This window comes from Sceloporus undulatus, chromosome 5 (genome assembly GCF_019175285.1).
Source record: "Sceloporus undulatus isolate JIND9_A2432 ecotype Alabama chromosome 5, SceUnd_v1.1, whole genome shotgun sequence".
Classification (NCBI taxonomy): domain Eukaryota; kingdom Metazoa; phylum Chordata; class Lepidosauria; order Squamata; family Phrynosomatidae; genus Sceloporus; species Sceloporus undulatus.
In genome coordinates, this window is record NC_056526.1 from 192,560,851 (window position 1) to 192,580,255 (window position 19,405).

General features: G+C 46.4%; 1 protein-coding gene across 1 annotated transcript in view; it reads right to left on the reverse strand.

Moving 5' to 3' along the window:
* EXOC6B (exocyst complex component 6B) overlaps positions 1-19,405 on the reverse strand; it is a 259,373-nt gene that overhangs the window by 198,542 nt on the left and 41,426 nt on the right. Inside the window, 2 exon segments of the mRNA XM_042470120.1 lie at positions 14,853-15,057; positions 19,317-19,362. Of these exon segments, the coding sequence (XP_042326054.1) occupies positions 14,853-15,057; positions 19,317-19,362 (251 nt within the window).

The following is a 19,405-nucleotide window of genomic DNA, read 5'->3' on the forward strand; positions in this document are numbered from 1 at the left end:
TTGTTTTCTGCTGCTCCAGAGAATAGGAACCAATGGAGCAATGGATGAGAGCTCCAGGAAAAGAGATTCCACCTCAACATTAGGAAGAACATCCTGACAGTAAGGGCTGTTCGACAATGGAACACACTCCTTCCTCAGAGTGTAGTGGAGTCTCCTTCCTTGGAGGTCTTTAAGCAGAGGCTGGATGGCCATCTGTCAATGGGGATGCTTTGACTGGGAGTTCCTGCATGGCAGAAAGGGGTTGGACTGGATGGCCCTTGCGGTCTCTTCCAACTCTACGATTCTATGATTCTATGATTGCTTCAGGACAGACAATGTGTTTTGCACACAGAAGGTTACCCTTTCAGCCCCTGGAATCTCCAGCTTTAAAGCACCAGGCAGCAGGTGACAAGGAAAGCATCTCTCACCAAAAGAGCCAGCAGTGAGCTGGGGGTGACCCTGCCCCATCCCCAGAGAACAGGTGGGGGGTGCCATGACCTTCGCCAAATGGCTACTCTGGCCACAACAGACACTGTGCAGACACCTAAACCCAGTGTGGCAGCTGCGGAGGACTGTTGATGTTATTTTTACATGTGTTGAACTCAAAGGAAAAGCAAGTAGGGCATGATAAAAGACATGCTATTACTACCACATGAGCTTGCAAAATAAACGGGACCTCATTAAAACCGAGCACAGGAATGGCCTGAACCCAGGCAAAGTATCGATGCACATGTAGTGGACATACAAATGCCTCACGTGGATGGACCCCCAGCCCACCCCGTCCCACCCAACTCCGATGAGCCTCTCCAGTCCTCTCAACTGCAAGGAGACGTTCCTTTGCATGTCGCTTGGCAGATGCGACCACGCGGTTCTGCCAGTTTGCCTGCGGCCCTCTGTTTCAATCAGTATCACATAAAGTTTAACACATGCTTTTGAAATGTGCACCAGATTCAAAGCGTGGCCTCGAGGGGGTCCTGCCGAATAACACGGACCAGCCCAGCTGCCGCTCCTCCTCCACCAGCAAAGTCACTCTCAACTTTGGCTGAACCACCCGGACTGTCAACGCCCGCCCGCTGCCAACCGGAGGAAAGGTTGCCGGGTCAGAGCCGAAAACAAGGCTCCAGGCAGCTGGAGCGTGCTCAGGACAGGACGGGGTGTTTGTTTACATGGCCGTCTGCTTAGACAGGAGGTCTCCCCGGGGGCCTTTCGCAGGCTCCGCTACAAAGAGCGGACAGAGGCAGTGGCGGCTGGGAAAGGTGGGCCAGGCAAGGGAGACTCAGCCCCAAAGAGCCTCTGCGGGCAATCAGCAGGTCAAAAGCATTATCCATTTTTCTCATCCTTAAAGTAACGGGGTGTCCTGACAAATCTCGGCGGAGGGGGAGAGGGTCATCTGTTTTTGTCCACATTTTGGGATGTGTTTATGAAATTGTCACTTGAACAAAAAAGTTTCTGCTTTTGTGGGGAAAGATGGATGTAGTTGCACTTTGTGCAGAACCCAATGTTTTTGTGCAAAGAGAATTTTTTCCAAAGCAGCACAACCAGCAGGAGAACACTTTACAAGACCATGTAGAAATAAAAAGGGGATGGAAACAATACATGGAAACACTATATAAAAGAGATGAAAGGATGACAGATTTATTTAAGGAAGAAGTATATGAAGATGAACCTCCAGTTTTAGAAAATGAAGTGGGAGCTGCCCTCTAAGCACTTTGGAGAAATAAATCACCAGGAGCAGATGGCATAGCAATAGAGCTGCTTTAGGTTGCAGAGGCAGAATCTACTCTAGGACTAAATAAAATCTATCGACAAATATGGAAAACAAAACACTGGCCCATAGATTGGAAATGCTCAATATACACTCCTATCCCCAAGAAAGGAGACTCCAGGGATCACAGCAATCCAACAACCATTGTCTGGAAACTCCCATGTAGAATCATGGAATCATAGCGATGGAAGAGACCCCAGGAAGGGCCATCCAGTCCAACCCCCTTCTGCCATGCAGGAACTCACAATCAAAGCATCCCAGACAGATGGCCATCCAGCTTTTGCTGTCAGCAAACTGATGCTCGATCTCTTACAACAAAGATTTTTGCCACATATAGAGCCAGAAATGCCAGATATTCAAATTGGGTTCAGGAAAGGAAGAGGCACTAGAGATCATACTGCAAATAAACATTGGATAATGGAGTGCATCAAAGATTAAAGCAAAGTCTTTGATTATATAAGTCATGAAAAACTATGGATCATGTGTAAAGAAACAGGTGTGCTGGAATGGCAAGCAGGTCAGTCAAGGCTGCCTTTTATTGCTGTAGCTCTTCAACTGGAATGCTGAACACATCACATCTAAAGCAGGATTAGATTCAGAGGAAAGCGGCGAGAAAATTGGAGGAAGGAACATCAACAATTTAAGATATGCAAATGACACCATATTACTGGTTGAGTATCCCTTATCCAAAATGCTTAGGACTAGAGGCGTTCCCTATTTTTTCAAATTTTGGAAAAATTTTGATGGAGGCTCTTTCTGCAGCATTCCTCCCAAGCCATCCCTGACAGCAGTACAGCCAACGCAAGATCGAGCCTGAGAGCCTAAAACGAATACAGGAGTGCACCTGTTAATACATCTCTACATTCTTTCTAAGAATGTTACGAACATTGGCTTGAAGGCATGTAATAATCCCTGTTAAACAAACACATGCGGCTTTGCACAGAAAGCCAAGAATGCTTGTATAAAAAGATAATGAGGACATTTGGACTCTGATGGGGCAACATGCAGCAATGCAGGGCCAAAGGAAAAACGCATAGGCAAAAGAGCCTCCCAGCGGCATGTATCCAGCAATCACAACTGCAAATTCCACCTTCCCTCAGCCCAAAGGGAAAACCCCTCACCAGATCTCTTGTCCAGAGCTTTTCTCTTGTACTCCATTTGTAAAGGGGTGGTAGATTTGGGGTGTACCTCTGAAGCAAGTTTCCCCCACGCCAAAGGAAGAGGGTGGTTCAATCTCGCCAGCACCACCAACTCCCAGTGGCAAAAGCTCTCCAAGGTTTGAAGGAGAGGTGCTTTCCAGCACGTCTGGGATCCAAGACTCTTTTGCACAGAGACACCAAGGACTGGAGGGCCTTGCAAAGTCCACAGCCTACTGCCAAGTAATAGCCCAGCCCTCAGCCCCCCACAAAGGAAAGGCCTCAAGACCCAAGGTGGTCCTGGGTGCAAGAAAAGCATTCTGACTATGCTGAGAGGCACGCTCCAGACAGGAGAGGCTCCCAGTGAAGGGAGACCCAACATCCAGGCTTTGAATCACTGCTTTCAGAAATCAAGGCTTATCAGGAGCTCCAGATTCCACAGTGCAACCATGGTTTTCTCAGGCCTCCTTGATTTAAGAGCAGACGGCCGTCATATCTTGCAGGGCTCAGAGGTGATCCCGACTTCAACGTTTCCTCAGCAGCACAATCTGAGGATCTCTCCTTCCTTCAGGCACATAAGGAGCCCAGAGAAGCCAAGACCCTCCTTACAATTGGATCTGTGAAGTTCTGGCTGGTGTAATGGGCCACAACTTGACCAATGGCTCCACATGCAGTCTTTATCTTGATTTGTTTTCACTCCCCGCCCCCCAGAAACAGGCCAAAATCTTCCAAAACCTCCTAAAGATGAGCATGTTGCTTCCTCTATGTCCCCATGCCCTACAAACCTCCCAAAAACACCACCAAAATGGCAGCTGGAAGTAAAGTTGTGTCACTTGGAGTGCACCACAATACTGCAATGAGACCCACTGGGAAGGGATGAGGAGAGGAAATGGGTCCCGTCGCTGAGGAGATTACAGAGAAACAGGTTTTCAACTGGCAGCATTGTATGCTGAATGTCTCATACATAAAGCAGAATTAGACTCAGAGAAAGGAGGCATGAAAATTGGAGGAAGGACCAACAACAACTTAAGATGACACTACTAGCAGAAAATAGCAGAAAACGTGGAACGATTACTGAAGAAAGTCAGAGAAGAAAGTGCAACGTAGGTTTACAGTTGAACATTAAGAAAACAAAAATAATGACCACAAATGACCTATGAAATTTTAAAGCAGACAATGAAAGCACCGAAGGTCAAGATTTTCCATACCTTGGCTCAGTCATTAATCCAAACTGAGAATGCAGTAAAGGAAACAGGAGACTATGACATGGAAGGGCAGCTATGAAGCAACTAGACAAGATCCTGAAGTATAAAGATCTTTCATTGAATATTAAAGTTAGAATTATCCATGCCAACGTATTTCTAGTTTCTAATGATGGCTGTAAAAGCTGGACGGTGAAGGAAGTTGATCAGAAGAAAATCAACTCATTTGAAATCTGGTGTTGGAGAAAAATTCTGTGGATGCCATGAACTCCTAAAAAGACAAATCAATGGGTCCAAGCCTGGACTGCCCCAAGAAGCCAAGATGACTAAACTGAGTTGTATTTTGGACACATCCTGAGAAGCCATGAGTCCCTAGAAAAGACAATAATGCTTGAAAAGTTAGAAGGAAAAGAAGGAAAAGAGGAAGACCATATTACAGATGGATAGACTCCATCAAGGAAGCCATAATGACAGCCTTGAGTCTGCAAGACCTGAGCAGGACTGCTGAAGGTGGAAGGACTTGGAGGAGACTCACTGATAGAGTCACCATAAGTTGAAGTCCAAGGCAATGTTTAAAACAAAGTGTTTTTAGAGCAGTTCAGCTTAACTGTGGAAGGCCAGCATGAACAGAAAGATCTTTGCCTGTTGATGGAAGGAAAACAGCAACAGGGTGCACCTAGCTGCTCTCTGTAAGGACCTGCACAACCTGAGGGCAGCCACTGAAAAGCCCAAAATATATTTTGCATTCTACAAAATGACTCCCTAATACAAGTCTGGTCTCAACGCAAACCCTGCGTGCTGCTGGGAGGAAGAATTCACATCCTTGTAAACACATTCCCTCCTCAGATCAATCACACCGTCTCATACTAGAAATGTACTCAGTGTCAGCTTGGTTCAGAGTCAGTATCCATCACTTTCCCTCTAATGAGCTCAACGTGAACTACACCCAACATTATGCCAAACCCTGCTGAGCGGTGGGTTCTGTGGGATTTTGCTACTCAGGATGCTCTGCTTGGCAGGATTCAGAAATCAGACGGGGAGCAGATTGTTTTGTAAGGACAAGACCTGTATTCGATCAGCTCCAGTTCATTCAAAGGTCCTGGTCCTTGGATCAGTGCCGGTCCCTGAGCTATGGGCTTCCAGTCTCTGGAGAGCTTCCAGGAAAGACAGAACCAATTGTAGCCAATGGGCACAAATATGGCTCTGGTCCCTTTCACACTGGAAAAATATCCCTCACCTCAGGTAGCCGGAGAAGCATTGATCTACAGGGAAAGGGGGTCTTGTTTCATTTTCCAGAACTCCTCTGAGAAAAGAAGCATTGGTGGGAACAGCACTGAAGTGGTTGGTTTCTTTACTCTTCTTCCGAATAAGTGTTCTGACATGCAGGAAGCACATGCATTCTCTTTGCATTTTTAGCATTTTCATTTCTGTGCATGGATTCGATTTGACAAGATTTTTTTTAAAAAAAAAAAGAGAGAGGGAAGCAGCCATGTTGGAAAATGACTTTAAGGAAGTCCTCCAAGATGGCAGCAGTGAAGGAGCTTCAGGAGTGAAGGTGGACCTGGGTAGAGATGGCGCGGCCGCGTTCAACACAAAGGATGTCACGACAAGAAGGATACCAGGGGCTACAGATTACTCAGTGGCACTGAATGCTACCAAAAGAAGGCTCTCCATTTTCCAGAGCAGAAATCTTTCCATTCATGGTGAGTCATGGTCAGCAGCACACAAAAGGACAGTTAAATGTAAGCCATGCATGTGGCATGTTTGCCCAGGTTCTCCGGGGGTTCATATTTTGTTGAGGAGTAAGAAATGCCCACTAGACATTTCTCCAATACGAAGCACAGCTATGAAGCTGAGCAATAACCCCTCCACCAGGGTAGAAAACTGGGTGTCTTTGGTACTGTGTTTTGCAGCTCTGTTGCTCTGCAGAAGCACCCACTTGGCAAATGCATAGTCTTCCAGACCAGGCACAATGGCTTGCAGGCCAAGAGTATTATCTGCTGCTTTCTGCCTGATCACTAGAGGCTTGGTGGCATCCCTTTTACTATGGCAGAAGGCCAGCCAGAGCCCAAATTCTGGGGACAAATGTGCTCTTTAAGCAACTCCCATTGGGGACAAAAGAGCCACTGTAGGAGGAGGGACGTCTGTGCTTATGGGGGAGTATGTCTGGCTCCAGACCCACAAGAGGGACCTGGGCCCCTTGGTTCGATGAGAGCTCTGAAGGCCCATCTCAGACATCACCTGGAGGCCAAAGGACTCAGAAGGCTCCTTGCAAAGGCAAAGCAGCAGAGAGGCAAGCCAAAAGGGTGAGGAAGCCACAACTGCAGGCCTGCCGCGGCCGTTGCCAAAGGATTGACAAACAGTAAGATGAGGATGCTGTCTGCACGAACAGTTAAATCTAATTTTCTATAAAGTATACATACCGAGGGTGGGGGGCATGGGGAAGCTCCAACAACTTCCATCTGCTTTGCAGGGAGATTACACAAGGCTTGAAAATCTTCGGCTTGTGGATAATTAAAACCACTGTCCAAATGGCACTTTCAAACATGGTTCCGGGCCACTGGAAGGCCAGCCATCAGCATCTGGAAAGCAAGCAGGGCTCGGCGAATATGTCATTCCAACCGCTGCATTCTCTGGTACATGAGGAAAGAGGGGAAGGAGGAGGGAGTCTATGGGGGAAGAGTGCCTTTGTGCCAAAAAGTGGAGTCAAACGGGTTCCATGACAAGCCCTGCTCCACTTCCAAGGCTGGTGGAAGTGGCACCCATTGGCATCTCAGACAAATGAAAAAGAAAAACTCCCATCAGTTCTCTCCAAATATACAGAAGCCATGTTGAGGGCCATGAGCGGACTTGGCATCTTTTAGGGCACGAGAAGGAAGCAACCAAGGTACAGAGCTGGTCAACAGTGGAATGAACCACCTCAGAGAATGGTGGACTCTCCGTTGGGAGATCTCTGTAAAGAAACTGGATGGGCACCTCTCAGGGGTGCTTTAGTTGTGGATTCATGCATGGCAGGGGGTTGGACTACATGGCCCTTGTGGTCCATTCCAACTCTAAGGTTCTGTGATTCTACAGCCCACCCAGGGATAAGACAGTCATGTGAATGCTCTTTTTACAAAAAGTAGAACCAGAAGCTTTGCTGTTGGCAGAGTCACTCTGGGAGAAGATGGCGCAAAAGAAGTGACTACAACGAAAGGGTTCATGTCACCCTTCCTTGGACCTCTGTTTACTACCAAACATAGCGACGGACTCTTTGGACCAGAAGGAACCATTTTCCATGATGGGCTATGCTCCACAGCACATCCGCACTGGGTTCATCTCCAGGAACCACAAGCTGTTGGGCAATCACAGGCTGGCTTTCCCAAGCTAATGTTCTCCCAAACATCTGGAAGGCAACTTGTGGCATTTCTGACCACTGAGTAAGCTGGCTGAGGTGGACAGGAGCTAAAAGTCCAAAACATCTGGAGGGCACCAGATTTGAGTGGGCTGGAAAAGGAGGATGTAGAGGGAGAATGGGAATCATGTAGTGCTCCAGAAGTTGGACTACAACTCCCATTCTTCTTCAACATTGGCCATGATGGCAGCTCGTCACAGATGGAGGGCCATACAACTCCAGCCCCTGATGCTGAGGAAGAAATTCTGTTGTACAACTGGCCAAAACGGATGACAAAGCAGGCAGGGGTGACCAAGAGGATGGTTTCCATGCCTGGCAGCACTCTAGGAGCTGAAAGACTGGGAAAGAACGGGGGGGGGGGGTTGGGGGGGAGGTTTCTTCCCCATTTTGTTCCAAATTCCATTTTTCCCTGAGGTTTATTTTTTTTAATTGGACCTGGAATATTTTCTTATAGAATGATGAATAAAGTACAGTATTTAAGACAAATTGTTCACATGTTTCCTGCCCCCAAATCATTTCTGAACACTTATGTAAGAGGAGGAACCTCACGTAATACTATGCACAGTATCAGATCATTACAATTCCTCGTCCTGGTTTCCATTGCCAGTTCTTTTTATGGGAATGACTGCATTACATCTGCTTGACACTATGGAAGACTAGAGGAGACAAAATAATTGTCTCTGTTTTTCTAATGGTGATGGCGTCGTCTGTTTTTATTTTCCTGCTCCTTGCAAACTGGCAAAACCCAAAGAGGTTCCTTAGAAGAAGTTCAAGTGTCTCTTACAGTTTAGGGCTTTTTTGTAACAAAAAGTAGACTTTTAAAAGAACTAAATTCAATTTGCAATTATTTTCTCAATAAAGTGCACTTTTAATATACCAGTTTTACAAGAGACCAAGTTACATACCATGCATTTTATATTCTTGAAGTCACAATGTGAGTTTCAACCCATAAAGGCTGCTAATATTGCCTTTTTTCAGTTTTCCAAAGTTTTCCAATGTCTTTCTGGGAGGAAAGGGGGTGAAAAGCCAGAGATGTTCCCATTTCCCCCACCCAGGGCTTCAAAATGTCTAGAAATGTAAATCCTTATCCATGAGCTGCCAATGCACCTTGAGCCCAACAGGAGCGGAGGGCCAATGAAGATGCCCTATGCAGAACAAAGCAAAATTAGCCAAGGTGAGATCCTGAACCGTCTCACAAATGGCACAGGCCAGTTAGAAAGGGTCAGGCGCACGCATCGCCCCAGTAGTGGAGATCTCAGTATGTCTCCTCATGACGCCAAAGACAGAATGTCTCTTGTAGAATTCGCAGAGGAGATTGACATAGGAGGCTCACACACAGACAGGTCTTCGAGAACCTGAAATGTACATAAGGGCTGCTGCTTCAGGCTCTGTGGTCTACTTTTCCACCATCCTTTTCTCTAAGAGAATGTGAGAAAGTACCTGCTGAGCCACACTCATAGAAAAAGGGAGAAAAGCAGTGGGCACAATTTGCAAACACTGAGCCTTGCGCTGGCTTTATGCCTCTGAGCAAGGGATGCGTTAGAGAAGCACAACGCTTTGGCCATGGCCTCATTCATTTCCCCAGGATGGAGCAGGAACCGCTCCGGTGGATTGTGCCCCTCAGTATCAGTGCATAAGAAAAATAAATAGTAGATTCCAGAGCAAAAAGGAGAGGGCTGCAAATGTTCTCTCTTTCCGTTTGCTTCCCTGAAGAGGCGGGGGGACTTGTCTGTCTGCGGAGCCCACCATTATCCACAACACAGTTGTGGCTTGTGGCATGGTTGTTCTTGGCACCTACTGAAGAAACTTCCCCGGAGATGCGCTGGATGCTCAGAGGCAGCACAGTCTGGGGTGACTCCTTTCGCATGTCTGGCATAACTCAGATGTTAACACCATACAATAAAAACACATATCCGATATCCTTGAGCATTCAAAAGATGCAGTCCATCCCCAACCGTGCTAAGGAACCAAAGAAGAGGCAAGCTCAGGACATTCAGAATTTATCACGTCCTGTAGAGCCATCCAGCAAGAAAGCATATTGGACAAGAGGTTCAGAGATCCTCTATAGATTAGTGCTACCAAGTTATAGCATTTGTGTTAGGGTGCATCTAAAAGTCTATGGGAATGGCAGTCCCCATGGTCTCTGTCCCAGAGAGACCCCCCTTCCCTCACCATCACTCTGAAGACAAATAAATGCACAAGCTTTTAAGGCCAACCCTGCTGCCGGCTGCCAACCTCTCTCCCTGAAGGCTGGCTGCCCACAATGCGTGGGTTCAATTAACCTTAATTTAGTCACTATCTTGTTTTGTCAAAACACAGGAGGCTTGGTTAATCCCTTCTCTGTGCTCTCTTTACATGTTCATAAAGCCCTTTTTATTTAAACTGGAATCTGGGGCTCAACTGGTTTGTTCAATGAAGCATGGGTGCTCCGTATGATCTTTATTTTTATGGTTTGAACATTATTCTTGCACTGTTCTAAATTGTTGGTGCTCTAACATGACAAATAATTTAATTGTTTTTAACTTTTTTTTACATAGGGTTTTTTTTTTAGCTGTTCTTTTGTCTCAACCTTCTTGAAAGCCACCTTGTCTTAACCTCAACCAGAGATCTCTCCTCAATGAGGTTGACATAAATCAAACCCAACTTGATGGCAACTGACAACAACAAAGCCACCTTAGCTCCCAGCTTGGGAGATGGACAGGATATACACTAAATAATTCACTTTGTTGTTGTTGTTGTTGTGCACTTTCAAGTCATTTCTGACTTACAGAGACCCTGAGACATTTTCATGGGGTTTTCTTGGCAAGATTTATTGTTCAGAGGAGGTTTGCCATTGCCTCCCCCTGAGGCTGGGAGAGTGTGACCTGCGGCCGATCGGGGATTTGAACCCTGGTCTCCAGAGTCATAGTCCAGTGCACAAACCATAAGATATGGAGGACAACGGTTTCCCCAAGCTCAGGTACAGAAGGCGGCAAAGCAAGTACCTTCTCCCCAAAAAAACCCTTCTGCCTGTCAACACAGTCAAATTTAAGTTGGTCTGAGACTGAAAAATATTCTATGCAGAATGGGAAGAGGTTGAATCTGGAGGCACAATGTGGCCCAGAAAGACTCAGACAAGAACAAGACCATGCCAAAGTTTAATTGGGGATACACACGGTTGGGCTTTCAGGTATGGCTGTGCCAGAGCAAAAGAGAAAAGAGATAGCACCAGTTTCTTCTGAGCCTCTGAAGAGCCTTAAACACCACCAAGCATCCCACCCTTTTGGAGAGAGGGTCCAGGCTGGGAATTGGGGGCACTGCACCTCTGAAGCATTCCTGATGCACAGCAGTCCCCACCTTTCTCTGGTTACAGAAGTTATACTGCTGGGAGACTTCAGCTTTGTTCCACTTTAACTGTGCTATAGATGCCAAGGGATCTATTTTGGCTTCTGTACTATTTAACATATACATTAAACTGCTGAGAGTCTTTATTCATACTAATGAACAGCCATTCATATGCTGGTTTTGGAAATGGAGTATAAAGTTTATGCCAAATAAAACTGGTTAGTCTTTGAGTTGCCACAAGGCCTTTTGTTGTTCTTCTGCAGTATGCCAATGACACTCCTCTCTCCCTTTCTCTCGCTCTCTTGCCTTTATGAGAGTTGGGGTGAGGTGCTAAAAGGGCCCCATAGGATCTTGAAGCCATTAAAAAACTGGATGAAGCCAATGGCCCCATGTCCATTCTGGACAAAAACTAACATGGAAAATGCAATGGCTGGAAAGTGGAATTATGCCTTAGAGCCTTTAAAGAGAGGCTGACCCAACACCAAACCATGTTCTCAGTGATACCCACATGCAGTTAAGACCCCAGGAATGGAAGCCAGGGGAAAGGCGGGATATAAATAAAACAAACAGCATTTGCCATACCACTTCCATGCCAGCTTTCTCTGAAGATGCCACAGATGCTGGCGAAACTTCAGGAACAAACTCTTCCAGAACATGGCCACATAGCCCGAAAAACCCACAAAGAACTATGGATGTCCGACGTGAAAGTCTTCAACTTCACAGCATTTGGCATTATTTGTTTTCCAACAGTCTGGAAACTCAGCCAGGAAAAATAACACACAGGCAAGAATTCTACACAGTTTTCACCAAGTATTCACACAGCCCAAAGTGTTTTGGGGAACTGTTGTTGTGTACCATCAAGTCCTTTCCGACTTATGGCAACCCTAAAACAAACCTACTACAAGATTTTCTTGGCAAGATTTGTTCAAAAGGGGTTTATTTTTGTCTTCCTTTGAGGCTGAGAAAGTGGGACTTGCCCAAAGTCACCCAGTGGGTTTCCATGGCTGAGCAGCAGTGAGTCAAACCCCAGTCTCTCAAGCCATCATCCAACGCTCAAACTGCTACACCAGCTGGTTATCAAACTATTCACACAGAAACACATGGGGAGAAGTGCAAAAACCTGTTTCCAGAAAAAACAGCATTTGTGCACAATACCAATTTTGAATGAAAAATGTGTTTCTGTAAGAAAAATGCTTTTTCTACACCAATATTCAGCAACTGTCTTGCAAAAATTGCCTTGCAAAAAAAAAAACCCACATGTATTTCTGTACAGAAACAGGTCATGTTGTGCAAATAAAAGTTGAAAACTGTAGAGCAATATTTGTGAAATGCTACTCATCCTCGCATACTAGGGTAATAAAACAGGTATTTACGTACATCCCTAGGAAGGAGACCTAGCAGACTGGATCTACCCTTTAGACAGCAAAGCTTTCCAGTGCCTCTGCTGAGCTGGTTCAAAGCTGGCTGCTGGAAGGAAGTGTCATTTGGGCTTCATCTCCCATGTTGCCACCTTCTGTTCCAAGCTGGTTAAACTAAATTAATAGGCCCAGCCTTCTCCCCACAATTACCAAGTTTACAAGTCACTGCTCTGCGTGAACATGCCTTAAAAATCCACCCTTCTAGGCAGAAGTAACCCAAGAAAGAGCTAACAAGATGAAGATGTGTGTATAGCAATACACAGACAAAGTGATAGTGCTCCAGGCAAAGTCCACACAGATTGTACAAGGCAGTTCCTGAAGCAGGTAAAGGCAGACCCTGAGCTCCTGGTTTGCAGGTATTTCCAGTGAGATCTTCATGGACTGTTCATTCCTCAGGTGCCATCTTCAAAAGCACTTCTTTGAGAAAGGAAAAATGTTAGAACAGAATCAGTGGGCGAGCTGCACCAAATCTGTGAATCTGGAGCAAAATGGATTGTCTTGAAAGCAAAGGAAACAAACTGTCTTGGGGAAAGTCCCACAGCAGGGACAGTGATCCAGGCCTGAGTAACAGCCTAGTCAGACTACAGCAACATGTTGTAGCATGGCTATTTCTGAAGACTGTTCGGCTAAAGCAGCTCTGGATAACTTGTAGCCTCCAGAAGCTGTTGCATTGCAACTTCCATCAGGTCCCACCAGAGATGAGGAAGGATGGGAGCTGCACTCCAGCAAGCATCTGAAGGCCACAGCTGCCCCTTCCTGGTGCTACAGGGCAGCTAAGATATCACTTAAATGATGAAATGGCCCAATCTAGGCTTCTTAACAGTAAAGGGGAAGGAAGCTGAATCTAAGACATCTTGGCTTTAGTGTCCTAAATCAGGAAGAGGAGCCTTTCCGCCAGCAATGGGGTTTTCGGGTCTTGCTCAGTGCCACAGTGAGACGGAGAGGAACGCAGTCAAAGGAGAAAGGACCGCGCACATCCTCTCCCTTCTGGATTCCTGGCAAACAGCTCTCACTGGACACAGAGCAACTTCGTGGAGCGAGACATTCTCCGCCAGTCGGGCACCAAAAGACAAGTGAAAGCTATTAGTACTTTCCACGAGCAGAACAAAGTGGCTTTTCCAGAAACATGGTTGCTTTCATGCCAGACATTAAATATTTCCATAAACAAGCAAGCTTTTAACTGCTTGCATCAGGTAAACCTGGATCATTTTAATGCGGCCCATTTAAATTCTGCAGAGACAAAGGAAATTTTAAAAGACTGTTAGTACCTGCAATCATTTATTGGCTTTGATGGGCTTCTGAGGAGTCTGCTCCAGTCTGGTTTTGACAATGAGAGCCATTTGGTGTGTTCACCAGCCCACTAAAGGGTCCACGGAAACACTCTCCTGGGAATTTCTGATGGAAACAGGACTGAGGTTGGCAAGACCGTAATATGGTATGTCCACCAAAACAGCAAAAGTCACTTTGCAGCAAGTTATGTATATGCACCTCTCCCTTACTAGGACCCCATACGGCTGGCTAACCCCACTGGCAAGGAGCCACCATGACTCCAAGTGTGGCAAACGTTGGCAACAGAAGACCAGAGACACCCCAACCTCAATCCTCTTGGTCTTGTATAGGATGTCAGCTGCTCCCTTCCTTAGTAATACAAGAAGCTGCACTTTTAAACCAAGACAGACTATTTGTCCTAGATTCAGCCCAGTGTGCTCTCAGTTCTGATGGGCAACCATGGCTCCCCAGCATATTCAGGCAAGACTCTTTCCTTCTAGCCCTGCCTGGAGATCTTTCGTGGCCATCTCTCCCGATGGTCTCCCATCCAAGGACTAACCAGGCCCTGATCATACTTAGCTTCCAAAATCAGATAAGATCAGGTGGATTTGCAGTGGTACTACGGTGCATCGTTGGCATGATGCAGCCTTCCACTCTAGCTGGCAAGTAGGCTCATCCATAGTCACATGCATGTCTCAAAAGGCCCCCTCCCCATTAGCTCTTTTTGTTACTCTAAATAAATAAATACTCTAAATCAATCAATCAATAAAGTTTGTTCCGCTGCATCACTCCCCCATCCAAGCAAACTGCACTCCAGGGCCTGGCAAGATCTTCCCAGCTTCTTCCTCCAAGCTCAGAGGTGAGAACACTGCCTTTCTCCAATCCATCCACAATAAAGAAGAAAGTAGCTACTTCTTTTGTGACCATTTCACATCAACAAAGCCATGAAAACACTTATGCATTTGCAGTCATTTGGTCCGTAGGAACACGTGACCTGGTTGTCCTACAAAGAAATTAAACAGCTACATCATGACAAGACCCAGAATGAGAGCCATCCTCTGGCACATGAAACCAGATACCACCTCCAGACAGAACCACGAGTTCTCATAACACACACTGCACTTCTCAAAAGTCTGCAGAGCACACCAACTGCCCTTCTGTAACATTCAAAGGGATCACAAGACAGTGAAACAAATGCCATTCCCCTTGACCGCACGCCCTTGTAGGTAACGTGGATGGGCAGAATCCAATGGTACCTTAGCAAACAGAGGCCAAAGTGGCACCCGTGGCCACCAGCAACTCAAGGGGGCTTCCATGCAGAGGAATGGCATACCTCCATCCTTGCCCTGAGGTCCAGCTCCTCACCTGTTTCATGGCTGTCTCGCCAATCTTGTCCGAGTGCTTGCGGATGCTCTCCAGAAAGTCCTTGAGGTCAGACATGGAAACTTCCTTGATCTCCTCGTGCAGTTTGGGAATGTTGTCCACCATGACCTTGCAGAAGCGGTAGTGGCTCACCTGAGGCAGGTACATATGCTCAAGGTGCTCCAAGGTCTTTAGGGCAGGATAGTGTCTGGAAGAGAAAATGAAACTATTGCTGTTATTCTTATTCTTGCTGCTACTACCACCCCCAATGCTGTTGTGTGTTTTTATATGATTTATGGTTGCTCTAAGCTTGGCAAGATTTATTCAGTATAGATATGCCTATGTGTCCATCTGATACTGAGAGAGTGTGACTTGCCCAAGGGTATGGGGGGGGGGGGTTTCGTAGCCAATCAGGAATTCGAATCCTGGTCTCCACCACTCCATACTACCTCAGTTACTACCACTACTAATTCATTTATATGCCCCCTTTTTCCAAATCCAGGACTCAAGGCAGCTTAGAAAAATTAGGACAGAGATAAAAAAAATACATACAAAAACACATGTAAAAGCATACAAAAAAGTATTGTTAAAATGCTATTGCATGAACTATTTCATACAAATCCATGAAAGATAAAAGTCAACAATTTCAAAAGCCTTAGCAGTCAATTCCTAGCAGCTGGTTGGAAAAGAAGAATTTTTTGCTGGTCAACCAAAGACCAGCAAAGGAGGAGCCATCTTGGCCTCCTTGGGGGAAGACTTCCAAAACCTGGAAGCAGCCACTGAGAAGGCTCTGTCTCACAATCCCACTGGATATGCCCACGAAGGTGATGAGAAAAGGGCCTCCCTCCCAAAGATCTCAGTACCAAAGCAAGGAAGAGATAGTCCTCCGGATCATCTTCATCTGAATCAGGCAAGATCAGCCACAAACCCTCAACTGGCAATGTGCCCCCCAGACAGCTTCCCTTGTCCTCCTTCCCTTGCCTCACCCTGCGCCCCCACAAGGCATCCCCCTCCTTGCTTCTTGCGCTCTGGGGGGGCCTGCCATCCTTCCCCTTCCCCTTCCCTCCTACCTCATTCCTTCCTCCTCACATGCCCTTGCCTCAGGCATGAAAGGTGGAGGCAGACTTGTTCATAGAATCAGAGAGTTGGAAGAGACCCCAAGAAGAGCCCTGATCCAGTCCAACCCCTTTCTTCTGCCATGCAGGAACTCTCATTCAAAGCATCCCCAACAGATGGCCATCCAGTCTCTGTTTAAAGGCCTCCAAAGAAGGAGACTGCAAAACACTAAAAGGCAGCCTCTTCCATTGTCCAACAGCTCTTACTGTCAGAAGGTTCCTCCTAATGTTGAGGTCGAATCTCTTTCCCTGTCGCTCGCATCCATTGTTCCGGGTTCTACTCTCTGGAACAGCAGAAAACAAGCTTGCTCCATCTTCAGTGTGACATCCCTTCAAATGTTTAAACAGGGCTATTATATCACCTCTTAACTGCCTCTTTCTTGCAGAAATGTTTGATGGAAGGGTGCCTCCATGTTCTGCCCCATACCTTGGCTCCTATGAGGGCTAAAGTGTTGAATGAAAGCTTGGACTCTGTGCCACATCAGGGTCTAAGTGAGCACTGAGTGTCATGCTTTGAATCCAAGAAAACCCTCATCAAACTGGAGATATAGCAACCCTACATTATGAATTCATGGGCACTTCCCACTCTTCTCAACTCAGTCAAGTGGATGTTGCAGCTTTCCACTGGACTGAGTCATGCAACAATGCATGGCTTGCTAATCCAGATTACCTGTATGCACAGGCGCATGTAGGTGAGCAGACCAGCCAAGACCAGGCTGGAAACATGTTCATGGTTATCTACCAGACAACAAAACAAGCTTTGCTCCTGACCAAGAAGGCTTTCCTACCTCAGGGAGGAAATAAAGGAAACTGGGGAAGAGATGTAGGCAAGAATACAGTGCATGTCAAAAAATTTTAGCCAGGACACTCTGATGTTGGCACCCCCTACCACTAAAAATGTGTCTAGTCAGACAATGGGCATGCCGGTTTAAAAACAAAGCACGTGCATGCACACACACAGAGGACTACTCAAATGTCCTCTCTAAGCAATGTTTGCATAATATCGAACTGGAGACAAGAGAGGCTGTTTTGACTTGAAAATCAGAGGCCGTCAAGAGCGCAACCCTCTGTTTGTCTTACTGAGGTTTATGCACAGCTATTTCCAATAAAATGCATCTCCACAGGAGGAAGACCAAAGGTTGCAGGAGTAGCCAGACCTCAGGCCGGCGGAACAAAGGCACACTCCAGTTTTTCTTGTTCCAAGATGCTGTTATTTAATGTATCACTGGAAGGACCTGCAAGGAACGGCTATGTCTGGGACCAAGGCCACCCCCCCCCCCAAGACCAGTCAGGGCAGCAAATATTCTTCCCATTACGCAGAGATCTATAGCCGCAGAGATCATGGGGACTCAGGCATACCATTCCCAGCATCCCTGGAGTGCAGTCCTCCAGTGGAGGCTTCCCTCTGTGCCTTAATCAGCCTCTTGACAGCCTTGGCGCCATGTCTCTGCTCAGACAAGGGTCTTGTGCAGGGACTCTACACAGTGCCATCTCTTACCTCAAAGGACCCTTGAAAACCAACACCCAGCTGTATAGCACCTTCAGGACCAAAAATCTGCAAGACTTTGCTTTAGGTGTTCACAGACTAACACCAAGTCCCCTCTGGATGAGTCACAGGAAGCCAAGAGATGGGATGGGATGGAAAGGAAAGGAAAATAAAGGAAAGGAAGATTGTGTAAACAAAGGAGAAAGTAAGAGACAGAGGTAGAAAGGAGAAAGGAAAGTACAGCACACCCACGTTATACGTGGACGCGCTTTACACGGACTTGAGCAGACACGCTCAAGCCATGGGGAGCACGGGGGCACAAGGGGCGGCGCGTCCCATTCAAATGAATGGGGCACACACCCATGGCGCCCCGCACACTCCTGCGCCACTGCACACAAGCCCTATTCAAATGAATGGGGCTTGAGCATAGGCGGAATTCGCCTTATGCAGGGGGGTCCGGAACGGATCCCCACGTAAGGCAAGGGCCAACTGTAAAGGAAGATTGTGCAAACGAAGGAGAAAGTAAGAGACAGCGGTGGAAAGGAAAGGAAAGGAAAGGGCAGGACTCCCTGGGAGTTTCATCCCACATTGCCCACCACCAACAACAAAAATTGCCAGGTGCAAAAGGAAGAAGATGAAGAGGAGACAAATCACTCGCAATAGTACACAACACAGATTGTGAAACTCCACCAAATATTTTTCATTTTTCTTCACTTTTTCTTACTCTATTTTTTCTTTTTCTGTTTCTGTTTCTATTCTTAAGAATTTATTTATTTATTTATTTATTTATTTATTATTTAGAGTGTTTTATATGCAAAGGCTCTCAGAGGAACTTACAGACCACTCCTTTAACAGTTCATTGCCCTCAGGCTTACCGTCTAAAAAGACGGGGCACAAAAGGAGATGGAAATGGCAGTGGAGAAGGGGATCAAGTCCAGCAGATATTGCCGTTCTTCTCTCCTTCCAAGGACCAGGGTGGTAGCAGTTAGCAAAGAGGGAGCGCCTCTGTATCCTGTTTGTACACTATTTTAATGTAGTTGAACCTCTTAACTAATTCTCACACAAACATGCACGTATAGTGGGCCCTTGCTAGCCGCTGGGGTTTGGTCCCAGAACGGACTGTGGATACCAGAATCCATGGATGCTCAAGTCCCATTAAATACAATGGCACAGTAAAATAGAATCCCTTACAGAAAACGGCAAAATCGAGGTTTGCTTTTTTAGAATTTATAGCCGCGCAGTCCACTTCATTTTACGAAGATCTTCAGTGTACCATGGTTTTTTATTAGGAGCGGGCTGGAAAGGACACTCAGGAGCAATGCTGTTTATAGCCCTGGTAAAATTGTTATTCCAGGTATCAACCAAGGCATCAACCGAATCGCCGTCACTCCCAATCATATATCCCTCTAGGGCTTCCTGGAACCTTTTGGGTTACATCAGCCTTTGAGGGCGGACCATTCTAATAGGTCCTCCATCCCCGAGGGGGGTCTGGGTAGTAACCTTAAGTCCCACCTTGACCAGAAAGTGATCCGTCCATGACAGAGCAGAGGTATAATTTACCTCCGCCCACGGATGTTCCTGATCTGTACTGAAGGAAGCGCCTCACGGCTGTGGGGAGACTGGTGCACTGACTGGGCCTGTTCATTTAGGAACAGAGTATATGGAGTCCCAAGAGTTTGCCAGTGGATTCTGCCATGCCTTGGAGCAGAAAGCTGTTTTCTGCTATAAGCCCCCAAATGCTTTGCTCCAGCCCTGGCATTTACTACTTCACTTACAGCAGATCTTTGCACATGCTTTAATTAAATCCAGACCTCAAGTCTGGTTCCTTTTTCTCTTTGTCACACAAAGCCGCCTTCATGGTCTTACCTTTTGGACTTCATTTGTTCCCTTAATTTGCTGTCCATCTCCAGAACTAGGGCAGAAGAGACACAAAAAAATACAGAAGTCAGTAAGAA